General features: G+C 32.5%; 1 protein-coding gene across 1 annotated transcript; it reads left to right on the top strand.

Annotated features, from left to right (window-relative positions):
* Nucleotides 1-2,024: 2,024 nt before the first annotated feature.
* Nucleotides 2,025-14,242, top strand: LOC145311886 (putative glutathione-specific gamma-glutamylcyclotransferase 2). Its single transcript, XM_080150911.1, has 8 exons — nucleotides 2,025-2,440; nucleotides 8,557-8,748; nucleotides 9,383-9,525; nucleotides 10,635-10,803; nucleotides 11,317-11,467; nucleotides 12,322-12,389; nucleotides 12,579-12,642; nucleotides 12,968-14,242. The coding sequence occupies exons 3-8, from the start codon at nucleotides 9,432-9,434 to the stop codon at nucleotides 13,130-13,132; spliced, it is 711 nt and encodes a 236-aa protein (XP_080007037.1). The 5' UTR covers nucleotides 2,025-2,440; nucleotides 8,557-8,748; nucleotides 9,383-9,431; the 3' UTR covers nucleotides 13,133-14,242.
* The last annotated feature ends 452 nt before the right edge of the window (nucleotides 14,243-14,694 follow it).

Below are 14,694 nucleotides of genomic sequence, written 5' to 3'. Positions count from 1 at the left end.
CTGCACAAGAATAATTTTTTTTACCACTGCTGCAAAATGTTTTTTTTCTTCCCCCTCCTAGTTTTTTACATCAAGAAAGGTGAAAAAATAGAAAAAAAACATTCAGAATTCTTAATTTTATTCATATTATTATATTATCCTACATATTCTTTTAGATTTTTTTTCAACAAGGAAGAGAAAAATGGAAAAAAATGTTTTCATTTCTCTTAATTTTTTTACATTTTTCCCCCAACTTTATATTTATTCTTCCCCCCAGTTTAGCAGGGTCAACCATGCAGAATATTTACCCCTGGTTTAAGTTTAAACCTGAATAATTTACCTTGAATTTGATGGGAAGTCCAAAATATTAACTTTAAATTCTATTACTGGCTTTTTGAGGCAGGGCATTTGAATGTTTACCCTAAACAAGGATGACAACATCCATAAGTAGCGAAGCACAAAAGTTCATGGATGGAACTGCCCGTCATTGGTGTTTTCTTCAAACAACCAGATATTTAATTTTGATATCTTTAACAGAAAAATTTTGGAAATTGGACCAAAAACACAAAAGATATGGGGGAAAATATGTGATTTTGTTAATTTCATATGCTGAAAAATAATTTTATCCCAAAATAATATTTGACTGTAAAGGGTTAACTTTTTAAAAAGTAGATGTGCTGAAAATGGATTGCCAATTTCTTCAATAATTTCCAAAGTTGTACAGCAGATAACCAAATTATTGCAAACGCTATTTTCAGCTACTCCTATCAAAGGGAAAAGCGATATAATGTATAAACGATTTATACAGTATACATTCAAAATTTTGATTTTTAAAATTTTGATTTTCTTTGGGAAGTTTGAAGCTTTTTTAGCTAGTAGCAAATATTGCAATAGGAAGGGGAAGCTATGCACACTTTCAGAAACTAAAATTCAGTACATTAAAAAGTAAGTAAATGTACAATGCAATGTTACAGATTTTATTAACCCTTGAAGGTAGAGGGCCATAACTGAGTGACTTTTTAAATATGGGTATTGCACTTAACTGAGAGTTGGATTTTTTTAATTTCTTCATCTTGATGGGCACTGGATGCCAGCAAACCTGGCAGGTTCATTCAGGTAAGGAGTAAAATATTTTTTTAATGAAACAAAGCAATTTATGTTACCAAATAATAAAATATCCTCTAGTAGTACATCCTAATACAAAATACAGGTGTTCAAGTAAATTTCATGTTTCAGTTATGATCCTGCAGGTCTCCAGAAATCTTTAAAAGTCACCTGTGACTGCAATTTTTGACTTAGAATTCAATCTTTCTAACATGTCTACATGACATATTAAAATTTCGTAAAAATCTGCTTCGGATTCTGCGAAATGCCAGCTGCTATGGCTGGAAGCTGCCAGGTACTGCTGCTGCCACCAAAATTTATGTTTTGAGATTCCTATTATAAAATTTACATTAAGATAAACATTTTCTGGTTCTTAATACTTCAAAAATAAGAAAATTGCAGCTTTTTAAAATTTGTAGGTAACAAAGTACCTTTAAACAAAGTTTTTTAAATAAAAGGGAGAAAGAAGCAAAATTTAACTTTGACTCACTTAAGGTTAAATTCATTATCAAACAGACAACATGCACAAAAAATTTTAGTACTCTAGCTCTAATAGGAGCTGATATGATAGGGGGGAGCATTGAATGCCCCCTGATCCATTAGGGTGTGGCAAGGGGCCCAACCTTCAAGGGTAAAAACAAGAAACAATATTAGATTCTTGCCTGCATTGTTTAAAATTTAAAAACTGACTGAAACATGTAACAATTTAATGTGAAAACTATATCTATATACTGCAAAATTATGTGGAAATTGGCCAGATCGATAAAAAAAAATTTGGTGAGGTCTACAATGCATTTTTTTATTTTGGCTTTTGATAACACTTTTGAGTTATAAAGTATGAGATTATTTTAATATTAAGTGAGGTCTTTTTCTATAGGAATATTGTCCGATAAAGTAGAGGACACACACACGATCAGCTGAGAGGGGCGGGAGAAGGAGGTTCATTTGTTAGGGGTGGGTGAAGCGAGACGGGGTGAGTGATACTATGAAAAATTATCAGGGAGTAAGGGAACAATACCAATTAATTTAATCCTAAACTCTTTTTTCTCCCTGATATCTAAAATCAACCCCCGACATAATTAACACTTAAAGTTTGATTGATATCACCTATTGACCATCCCTAAATTCCTGAAATTTACAAACCCTGTGTCCAAAGCTCTGCTAGAATAATTCAGTTCAGTACAGTATATTCAGAAACGAGGCTGTTGCGGCAGTAAATATACGCACGCACCTGATAATTACGTGCTTTTTCACACAGTGCGCGCACAGTTATCTCAAATCATACAGAAAAATCGTGATTTTAACAATAAACAAATATTTTCCTCATAAAAAACAAGTGTTAAAGAAATTTATTAAGGTAAATTTTAATAATATTTTTTAAAAAGTTTTAAGTTATCTGATGCAATATCGTGTACTTTCATTTTATTGCAATTATTTAGGTAAAATATGTCTATATAAAGAACCTGTTTTCCATAATTTGATTTTGAAAGTTTATTTTATATTTCTGTCATTTTTTCTACATTAATGTAAAAAAGAGAAGAATTTGTAGTGATTTTAAGAAAATTATTGGTGAAAAAGTTTGGACACTGCTAATTTGTTTCAATTAATCCAGATTTGAATAAAGTTTATAAAGTTTACAAACCAACGAATGAGAGAACGTCTTTATAACGCTGGGTTAACGCGTGATGTCAATAGCTAATAAACACCTATGGAATTTTCCTTAAAACTTTGTCTACGTGTTTTAAATGGTCAGCTGTTATATTGATTAGTAAATATTGTTGTATGTGTTAATTGCGTAGGTACATATTCAGAGAATACCTACTCTTAATTTACAAGATGCTATGTTGTTGTTTTGCTTTAAAAAAATCTTTTACATATCTCGTAAAGCATCATATAGAAAGCTAAGAATGAAAATAAAGCTAACTATAATCAAATTTTTGAACAGTGCGTACGTTAAGTGGTATAGGGGGTCGATACATCTCAAATTCTTCCATCTATTGAAAATGACCTACACCTAGCTATCTAAAAAAGACGAAGTAGTGTCATGTTAAAAAAAAGCCAACCCCTTTCAAATCAAGTGGGCATTGAAAAAAAATTGGTTGAGCTTCCTAACCTGGTATAAGGAAGGTATAGTGAAGTTTTAGATGTGTAGGATGTTTCTAAAAGTACCCAATGAACAGTTTTATTTTACGAATTTTCTTAATAGGTCCATAGAAATTTAAATTATACCGGACACACACAGACTAAAAATGCAATTAAGAGAGAAGAGATAAAATGTTTGTTATTTAGTCGAGACTAGCAAAGGACGTCATAGAAAGTAAAATGCAAGGACATTCAGATTTAGTCTATCTAATGTGTATGTTTTAAACCCAATAGAGCTATTGGGACCTAGCTTCAGACATGTGCCTTATAGAAAAAAAGTTTTAAGCTTATTTTTGGTGTAGGTAAAATAATACGGGTCTCAAATGGTTCCATATGGTTCAATTTTATTGAAAAATTTGCCCGCGGACTGCAGTTTTCGTAGCTAGCCGCAGATTTTTAAAGGAAAATAAGGCCGATTAATGCCTAATCAAAGGTAGCCTATTTCTTAAAGGTTCTAATAGATTCGTTAGAAGCTCCCTTCCTCCTGCTCTAACTATCAATGTTTATGTTATCATATCTTGTGGCGTGCACAGCGATTCACCAGGAGGATGGAAAAAAGTAAAAGGTTTCTTGTTTTGGGGGGTTGTTAATTCCCCTACACCCCTTTTCTAACGCCGCTCAAAAACAAATACATACGTAGTTACAGAGTTGTTACGTTTATATGAAATTAGTCATTAAATAAAGTAAGATAGAAAATAATAACATTTAAGTAAAAGTAAATGCTATTAACGTAAATCAATGAAGTGTGTTTATGACGTTTATAAAACAAGTGTTAATGAATTGCATTTTCGTCAGAAAATACAAGTAATTCTATTGAGCTAAACTTTATAAATCAAATCAACATAGATAAAAATATCGAGTCAATTATAAGCAATCTTCTTTAAGAGTCACATTAGGTAACCTTTTATAACATTAAGATAACATATTAGCATACTCATGTTCTTGTTTCTCAAAACTGTAATTTAAACTGCAATTTTCATGACATTGCTAAAGTTTTCTTCTATTTTCGCCAAAATGTCTAATTTTGTCATTCTTGTAATTGCTTCCTCCATCATGGTACAGATGTTTGGTGACCCTAAAAATTTAAGGAAGAAGACAGGACTGTTGATTAATTTACCATTCATTGTCCTCTCACTCGAGAACTGGAAATAAAAAAACAAACAATACTCAAGAAATTACCAAATACCAGCCTCTATCCGTTATGAAAACAAAGATGACAACATGACGGGCCGACCACAATGATAGAATAGCCTCGCTTTTAAAAACAAGGGCAAATACAGTATAAATATGTAACCAGATAATTCAAGATACACTTGGCACTGATATAAAGTGCAAGCAACCCTCTGTCTGGGTAACTCAGGGATAAGGGAGTAAATATTCTGAAAAATAAAAAAAAACAAGAATACAACTTAAAATGTGCTTTTATGTAAAGTGTCTATTGAGCACTGATACTTCTTCCCCCCCCCCCCTTTTTCCTATGTCATTGTCTAATCCCTAACATAACTTGTCTTAAAGTAATAAACAAACAAACTATCCCACCCCCTCGTTTTCAATTTATTGAAAAATAATAGAGGGGGGTATCATTCGCCTCTTCATTTCACATAGGTACATTTTAATGTATAGTATTGATAAATGTTGATAATAGTTATAAAGAATATTTCTTTATTGAGTAGCTGCAATTAAAATTCTTCTAACATTTATAGAATTTATATTATCCTATTACAATATAAGTGGTATTTATTGCCTCGCAACTGTAGAAGATATTGCAAGTCTCATTCAAATGGAATCTTTATTGATATTTTTTTGAGGGGGGAGGTAACATCATTCCTTCAATCCTTCAATCCTTTTGTTCTTGAAATTTATAATTAAAATGTTAAGCCTTTGCCTACAACAATGTAAAAAGAATAAAAAACCAGTACAATGCAGTTTCAGTTCTTTGGCTGGGGAAAATGTGTTTCTTTTAGATTCACTATACAGGGTGCGGCACATAAATCCGGACTTTTTCAAATTTTTAAACAAATGAACATAAAATCGTCAATTTTAAAGATTTTATTGAATTTTAAAAACTGAGAGGCAAAATAGGTATTTGACTATTAGATTATTCAAAAAAAATGGCTGCTAGTCTCATTCACCGCCTCTACCCGCTTCCTCAACCGCCGGCAGGCCCAGGTCAAAATGTACCTGTCCAAGCTGGCGAAGCTCTCCTTGATAGTGGCAATGAGAGAGGTCTTTGTGATATGGGCACGTCTATTGGTGCATGCTTCAAAGTAGCTGTAGGCTCAAAAGTCCATTGGATTAAGATCAGGCTGCTGGGAGGCCACATTTCCTTAGGAATGTGAGTAACCGCAGGATCCAAATTAACCCAACTTTCGAGCTACCCTTAGACACGGAGGCTCTTATTTGGACCACAATTGAGCTATAACGACGTTTTTTACCTTTTTCGAATTGGCATGACGATTCAGCTAGGGTTGTCGGCGTAACCCATAGTCTAAAATGAGTTTTTAAGTTCCATATGGGTCCCTGAAATCGAGAATCGAGAAATATTCACAATTTTTCACAGTTTTTGACGTTTTTTACATTTCAAAATCTGCCCCATTTCACTTTGCTGGAGTACTACTGCCAAGCCAATTTAGATAGAGAGCTCTAGTCTTTTCTAGTGTCTCAGTTATGTATCTAACAGTAATTCCAGCAAGTTACATAACTCTACCTCACCTACAGATGGGCTGAGGTCAGATTTAGTGGACCCTAGTCGAGAATCAAGATTAAACCACCTGCGCATTTCGAATCTGCCTTGCTGAACATATGCACAGCCAGCTCGGAATACACGTCCATTTTCGTTCAAAGATTTTTTTTGTACTAAAAGGTCATTATTACCTAAGCTTTTTATAGTGGGTTCAAACGTCCTGATTGGTTAGGTAGTTTTGACGCTATGGCCGTTTGAAAAAAGTCCGGATTTATGTGCCGCACCCTGTATATTCACAAAGGAAATATGATAAGGTCATCGCATTATTTATGTACTTACTGAAACAAACAACAATGCATTTTCCATTATGACTTTAAATCCATTGTCTTCTAAAAAGAGAAAATGAAAATAAAAAAGTAACCCCCTATTTTGTTGGCATCAACAATGCATATGATGTCTTGGTCCGCAATGAGATGCATAAAAAAAATTATCTAGGTTTTGTATTTATTTTTGTAAATTCTGATTATATTTACCTTGTTGAAGGGTTAGTTTTAACTAGTATATATTGCATTAAGTGACAGAGATGGGAAAAAACCAGGTTTTTTTAAAAAAGATCAAACCAGTGTGGTTTATTTGGTTTAAACCGGTTTTTATTGGTTTTTATTAATAAAAACCAGGTTTTTTTGGTTTTTTTTTATTAATTTTTTTGGTTTTTTTGATAATATCCAAATTAAAGTATTCTAATTTAGTATAAAGGGGTAGTTTCACGAAATGCATTTGAACTTAATTTAGTGAACCGCATATTTTATCCTGGTTAAATGGTTAAACTACATTTATATGGCATATATTTGAAAAAATTTCAATTTTTTACCACATAGTTTTTGAAATATCAAGACTTGAAAATCGTCTTTTTAAATTGCATATATCACAAAAAGACAATTTTCAGGTCTTGATATTTTAAAAACTACATGGTAGAAAATTGAATTTATTTCAAATATATGCTATTTAAATGTAGTTTACCCCATTAACTAAGAAAAAATATGCGGTTCACTAAATTAAGTTCAAATGCATTTGGTGAAACTACCCCTTTAGTATAAAGATTTAAACTTTTTGAATTAGGTATTTATGTTTTTGACTGTATTTTTTACATTATAAAAAGACTAGCGGCTAGGCCCCTAGAGGCCTCTAGGGGCACTTGAGGAGGAGAGAGTCGAATTTAATAATTGAATTTTTTATTTTATATTTTGTAAGAAAAAGTAAAAAAAAATTTTTTTTTGGGGGAGGCGAAATTTTTTTTTTTTTTGGGGGGGGGGTTTGCCCCCCCCCTCATTTTTAAATTTAGTTCAAAAGTTTTAAAAAAAAAAAAAATTCGGAGGGGGGGTTGGGGGTGTCCCACCCCCAAAGAAAATAGTTATAAACCTTCCCGGGACTTATGAGAAGCTACCCTGTTAAGGAGAACCCAAACAGTTCAGCGGTTAGCGAGATCCTTTGGTAGAAACATACAAACACACATACAAACATCCTGTTACTTTATTATAAGGATATAACTGGAAAGATAGGCCTTTGTATTAAAAAAACCATTTAAACCATCCCACCTTGGTTTTTTTGTTTTTTTAGCTTTTTTTTTGGTTTAAACTTGATTAAAACCACGTGGTTTTTATTTTGCCATCCCTGTAATAAGTGAGAAAGAAAACTACCTAATGAAAGCTAAATTGGCTTCCAATCATTTAGTACAATTATTACTTTCGTTGATAAAACTACCAAATTATAAACCATCTTATTATTTCAAGTAAGGATATTCTTATTTTACTGTAGATTGCCCTGATCCGCTATCTTACGCATAATACAAACTTTTAATACAATTTTAAACTTTGCATGACGACTTATTGAGTTAAGATTTAGAAAAGGGTTAAGAAAATGGGGAGGGTGGGATTATTCGAAAGGAAGGGGTGGAACGTTTGACGCACTTAAATGAGCAAAGGGGTAGTTTCTATAACGTTATAGGTTATTCTAGTTGGTTCTATGGAAAATCCAAATGCATTATAAGTCAGGGAATTTGAGGGATAAGACATATACGTTAAACCGATGTACATTGCATACTAGTTTAAAATTAGTAGTTAAGTTTTAAACTAAAGAATCAAAATTCAGTAAAAGTATCCAAAGTTTCATAGCCAACGAATAAGATAAAGTGTGTAGATAAGAGTGTGGGTAAGATTAAACTTTGGGTACTATGGAATTTAAGTCCCCCCCCCCCCTGAATATTAGGACAGGTTAAGTTGGGACGCAATAACATTGAGCTGTAGTGTATTTTAGTAAAATAAATCTTTTATCTTATAAATTAACATTATTTCTATATGTCCAGTAATCCTGTGAACGAATGCACTGATCTTTTCATATTTGAAAAGAAAGTTAATGGGCAGCTTTAGGACGTATTGTCATGTGGTTTGAGAATTGTTTTTTCCTCAAAACTTGATTATTTATTGTAAACAAAATTTAGTTTTTATTAACCATAACAATTTTCTTGGTAAGACTTGGTAGTTATTTATTTCTGTCTTCTTTGTGAAGATTATTTTTAAACCTAGCTGTAACACTATGTCATTGACACTTACATTACAGTAAAAGAAAACTTATTTGAACTTTTTTTTCAGTTTGAGTTTGTTGAAAGAGAAAAGATGTGTTCTATGATGACGTCTATTTAAATACTGGGTGCACAGTGCAATGGCGCAGATAAATCATATCAACCTACTTCTACTTCTATACAACTATCACAGCAATAAAAGCAAAAGGCAAAAATACTTTTAGAAGATTTTTTGCCATAAACCAAATTTATTAATTCATAGGTAAGTTCAATTCAGATTTTATTTACTTTGCTCCAGCATATTTATTCATTTTTATATTTTTGTCTAAAGCTTCGAGACTTTTGGTGCTATATTTCTGGCGCTTTCACATATAGTACCCCGTTAAGCATTCATAACCCCCTTCCCTGATTTGGATAAAAAATAAAATAAGGGGGAGTACCACCAAGTGATTCGTTTGTATGTTCCTTACTTTGGGCCAGGTTCGGTTAAACTGGGTAGCTATGCATGGAAAATACAACTAACCCCCTCCCTTATTTTTATTTCGAAAATAGGAAGAGGTGTGGGGGGGGGGGGGCTATCAGTTCTAAACCTACACTTAGTGTATGTAGAAGAATAAAAAATATTTTGTAAAATGGATTATAACCCCCTTTCACATTTTTAAACCATCTAATAAATTAAAAATGCAGATATATCTGATTTCATCATAACAATTTAAAACTCGAAATTTCTAAGTACAAAATTCATGGAATATAAAACGAGATCAACATTTCTAAACAATTATCCCTCAAGTACAGCCGCATAAAAAAATATACGCAAAATACAAACGCGCAGCAGTGATTAAATTATTCTAATAACAAAATTGCAATGCGTGTATTGAGAACTGTTTTTGTTTCAGTTAATCATCCCATCATCTCTAAGAAAGAACACATATAAAACAAATCAAAATGAGTGGAGAAATTACAACCACCAGCTTGTGGGTTTTCGGGTATGGCAGCCTGGTCTGGAAACCTGGATTCCAGCCTGGCCAAACGGCCACAGGTATATTTCAGAATAGTTATTTATCACATCGTATCATAAACAGCTTTCCGCGGGTATAAACATTTATAATTCTTGATTAAAACCAGTTTCGATAGCCACCCCGAAGATGCCGAAGGCAAGGCTAAAAAAGCTTATTTAATATTATGATTGTACATTTTTATATTCGTAGAAAACTGGATATAATACGATACGATAGATGATTTTTCAGTATGGCTTAGAACCGGTTCTAATTTAGCGGATATTAATAGGTTTCCAAGCCATAGTTTTAGTGCCGTAAATATCTTTGTTTACGCGTTCTGCATAATATTATTGAACAGACAGACAGACACATGTAGACATGTATTTTATGTATCTACTTTCAACAGGGACAATTCATGAAAGAGAATTGTGAATTTTTGGCACCTAATTAATACTAACTTTATGATTTGATTAACTCGCATGTAGCTTAAGAGATAGATAACTATTTTTAGGTATAAGAGGATAATATTTACTGCTATTTACCTTCATAATTTATTATTGTTAATCTTCACCAGGAGTTACCTAATGGTTTTCGGTGACAGCTTTCTTTACTTCACCGTTTCTTATCAGTTCTAAATTCTTCAACATTAAAGCATTTGCCGTATTTTGCCTTAACAGCCACTTGTAAAAATTCTAATGTTTGCTAAAAAAAAGCAAATTGATTTATAATATACATTCGAATTGTAACTAAGGTTTTAGAATTACATAAGGTTTAAAAAATAAAAATATTTAGTTTACATTGCAAAATTTTCCCTCTCTGAATCACACTAGTTTATTGCATAGAATGTCAGAGTACAACAGTTTTTCATTTTCCTTATTCAATATATAAAGAAACAAAGCTTATCTATGAACTAAACTATTAAATTGTTATTTCTATAATCTTCGCCCTTTTAATTACAAATATTAGTTTAACTTTCATTGACCTATTACAGAAAAGAAAGGGGAGAAACGGATTGAGGATGATTTGACTTTAAAATACCTTTTTTATGCCTTCCAGTAAACATAGTCTGTAAACTTAATTTGATATTGGAATATGTAACGGTTTGTGAAAATTATCATTTTAATCAAATCTTATTGGATATGAATTTCAGGATTCGTGAAGGGCTTTGCCCGGCGGTTTTGGCAGGGCAATGAGACCCACCGTGGCGTACCTGGACGTCCTGGCAGGGTCGCCACCATTGTTGAGGAGAGGGAGGCAATCACACACGGCGTGGCCCTTGAGCTTAAAGGAGAAGAGGCTTTAGAGTATTTGAATAATAGGCAAGTAAAATAAATTTTTACTTGTCGGGGTTTAAAGTCAGGTAAAAGCAAGGGGAAGTGGGTATGAAGGGTAGAAAAATAGAATTATTAGATTGGTAGAAAATAAAGAAAGCGAGTTTTATTGATAAATTGAAATCCTCCCGGGCCTGAAACATTGTTTGCTGTAATCCACAAAAAGTTGCTTGTTGTGCCAATAAATATGATGAGTATAGATGTATAATTCAGACAACTACCTGGCCTCTGTCTTGGGAGCTTTTTCGTCTGCTAGCAAATTACTTTCTGCTGTTTTGTAGCGACTTTGCCGTATCAATATTTACGATGCTATTGGCTGATATTCAAATATCAAATTTAAAGTCGATACAGGGTCCACGGGGTGGGGGACATTCAGTTATTTAACCCCTTCCCCTCTATTATTTTTGTCTAATCTTGTGCCAAATACTTCAGAACGGTATCTTAACGCCTGTAAAAATATTCATAGAGATGAACCTTTTCCTGATTGATTTTTTATTTTAGAGAAATGACACTTGGAGGTTACATCCAGACCATAACCACATTTGTCCCCGTGGACGAGTCATTCAAACCATTCCCGGTGCTAGTCTTCGTGGCCACAGCTCAATCCAAACATTGGCTGGGACCTGCCTGTGCGTCTTCCATTGCTAAACAGGTAAATATTTGCCTTGCCATCACTCAGTGTTAGGTTCAAACAAGGTTAGAGTTCAGTTTTAGTGATTTCTGCTGCCAATGACTAGTTTAATTAACTGTTCTTAACTCCTTAAGATAAGCGTAATATTATATTTTGTCAAGCGATGAGCGGACAGCTTTTTATGTAGTTTGCTAAATTTCAGCCCTTTCAACAGAAACCAAGTGTTTTAACTAAAATAATGCTCAATATCTCTACTAAAGTTGCTTTACATCAATAGCTCTCTTTCGTGTATGGTCTCCTTTGAACAATTTAGGTTTATTATAATTTTTCCTTCCATTTCTAATCCTACTTGAATTGAAAAATACAAAGGTTTGTTAAAAAATCTTAAATAAAGCGCATTTTATTTAAAATTGTACGCATTTTGAAGTTTTTTTTTTGACAGAATGCATTTCCTTGTATTTTCATATTTTTTTCTTGTGTCATATAATGAAAATGTTTTTGTTTTGCTTTTTTTCAATACTACCTAGTCAATGACGAGACTGATTTTAAACAAAAAAGGTTGTGCAACTATTGTCTAATAATCATATGATGTTTACTTTTTTTATGCTCATGGAGGTGGTGGGGGACTATGAATATAGGGGTGGGGGACATTAGACGGTAAATCACACTAGAACCCAAAGTTTGCTAAAAAACTTAGGGCACTGATTGAGTGTTCCTTTTTAAGGAAACTTTACATATGTCGTCTTAGTATTGTTTTAAACTAGTTTATTTATAGATTGAAGTCTTTGGTTGATTTCAAGTTAATTCTCTGCCACCTTTTCCCCTTCTAACAAAGAGTCTCTTTATGATAAAGACGTAGTTTTCTCCTGTTTTAGGTTGTGAACTCATCTGGACCAAGTGGACACAACGTTGAATATGTCATAAAATTAGCTCACTGGCTCAGGTAACAATTCAAAGTTTTAGAAGATTTTTTGGCTAGGCCAAACCTCTAGGCTAAGTGTCTATTGGTTTTAAATGCATATAGCCTAATAGGTAAACTGCTCTTCTTAAGATAATTTAGTACCTACTATCTATATACAAATTTTTAGCTACCTTTTTCGGTAGCTTCATTAAATTTTTTGTCCTTTTTCAGGAAAACCTTCCCTGAGTATTGGGACGATCATCTCTACAGCATTGAAAGCCATATTTTAGATGAGGTAACTGGATAAGATATCTTCCTAATTTCCAATCCTTCTATGCAGTAATTCGAAGTCTTCTCAGTTAAAGTAGTTGGATTTATACCCTTTTCTTCGGAATTTCTATTTGCTTTTAAGCTTCAGAAAATAATGTTGTCTGTCTGTTCTGTAAAAGGCCACCCAAAAAGGCATCACTTTTCATAAATACTAATCTGGTTTTAAAATAATTTGATTGCAAAGAATTCATTTAGGGGGTGGGGTATGTTTAATATTTTATTACAATGTTAGAATAGTAAGTTTTTCTTTAAAATCTAATTCCTCAGATATTTAAATTTTTTAATTTCAGGTGAAGCAGCAAGATCTGGACCTTACCACCCTACTTGGCACGGACCAGCCAGAGGAGTTGGTTCCTGTGGCCGCCAGACGCCAGGCTCCCACCAGCCTGCCCGCCAGGCAGACATCCTATTCCTCCACCTGCAAACAGAACTGCTACAAGTGTGTCAGATTATGATCCTCTGATGGTTTACTTAGAATTCATACTTCTCAAGCATAAGGATGGATGTTTGATAACTGGACCGGTTTGATAGGCCTTAGAGCTTCAGCCAAGTGTTGATTGCACCTGGAACTAATTCTGGTGATGCATTTTCACACACCAAGGCTTAAACTAGAAGAAAAAGTTTGCCTATATCTCCTACCGAAATTAACAGAGAACAAAAACTCAAAAAAAAAATGCGAGTTTAGTCCAATTAAATCAGTCTCCTTATAAAAGCTGTGATCTGCTTTTTTAACAATAATTAAACTTGGATCTAAGTTCTCTAAAATTCCTACCCACAGCTACAGAATATTTTTATAATATTCAATGATGTGATTAAACTATGACATACATTTATAAGATAAATACAGTTAATTAGTTAATACCAATACAAGTAAAGATAATAATCGCATCGTATTATAGACATCTTTCCGTGGATAGAAAAATAAAAATTATAGGAATTGTTTTCTTTGTCCGTCCAAAATTGACTTTAATACGATTATAATACGATGCGACACATAGAATTTCAGCAGTGCTAAGAACCGGTTCTATTCCAGCCGATGTTAATCGATTTGGAAGCCATACTGAAAACACCTATTCAAAATATCTGACAAAATCATTGGATGACTTATGATTTATTTTGTTTGGTGAAATCTAATCTTTTTTTATTTTCTAAATTTTATTAATGAATTACTAGTTTAGATTTAGTTTGAGGGCGGAGGGGAGATAATTGTACGGTATTTTATGTAAAGTAATTATGTTGTGTTATATAAATTGAATCTGAATAATTGAGTCTCTAAAATTCTATCTGGCTTTGAATTAATTTTATATATTTTATAGTTGGCTACATTTTGTGTTCATTCAAACTTATACTTTCCCAAAAACGAAGCCAAAAATTGTTTTTAATCATTTACTGTACGATAATATTTTCCAAGTTGTGTTCTAATAATATTTCACAATAAGTTAATTTCTAATTTAATTTTGATAAATCTTAAGAGCATAACTTGATTTATTTATAAGTTGTTTGTAATGTATTATTTATTATAATTTACTTGGTAAACTATACATAAATACATTAGTTTATGAAAAGATGTTTTTTTTTCTCTGGTAATTCTTTTAATGATAAAAAATAAACACTTATTCAGTAGCAAATTACCTAGACAATGGCCGAAAAATTGAATTACATCCCCAATATTCCCCTTATATTTTACAATTGGTTTTAGAAGTTAATGTACCTACCAATCCAAATTCAATAAAAGTTTCCATTATAAACTAGAGTAATAATTTCCTCAGAAGCAATTTTATAAGTAAATCTTACCAAGCCAGATAAAACCACGCATATTTGAAATGTCGTCCTCTGCAACAGAAATACAAAATCCTTGAATATTAATGATAAAGTTGATTATCTAATGAAATAAGATTAACTCTTCAACTATGTTCTAGAAAGCTTTGATGAGTTTTCAAAAGCAAAAATGACGATTGTTTTCTAACAATTGTAAACATCAAGATGCCAACTAAAAATCAAAATAGATAATTAAGAA

Source organism: Acartia tonsa, chromosome 2, assembly GCF_053477335.1.
Source record: "Acartia tonsa isolate MP-2025a chromosome 2, ASM5347733v1, whole genome shotgun sequence".
NCBI lineage: Eukaryota > Metazoa > Arthropoda > Copepoda > Calanoida > Acartiidae > Acartia > Acartia tonsa.
Note: the sequence above shows the minus strand (reverse complement) of the source record. Positions and strands in the feature narration are given on the sequence as shown.

Bases quoted from the DNA above. Each gene is read 5' to 3' on its own strand.
- LOC145311886 (XM_080150911.1), top strand. From the start codon at position 9,432: ATGAGTGGAGAAATTACAACCACCAGCTTGTGGGTTTTCGGGTATGGC. The intron at 9,526-10,634 runs GTATATTTCAGA...TATGAATTTCAG, and splicing joins GCCTGGCCAAACGGCCACAG to GATTCGTGAAGGGCTTTGCC. The intron at 11,468-12,321 runs GTAAATATTTGC...CTCCTGTTTTAG, and splicing joins CGTCTTCCATTGCTAAACAG to GTTGTGAACTCATCTGGACC.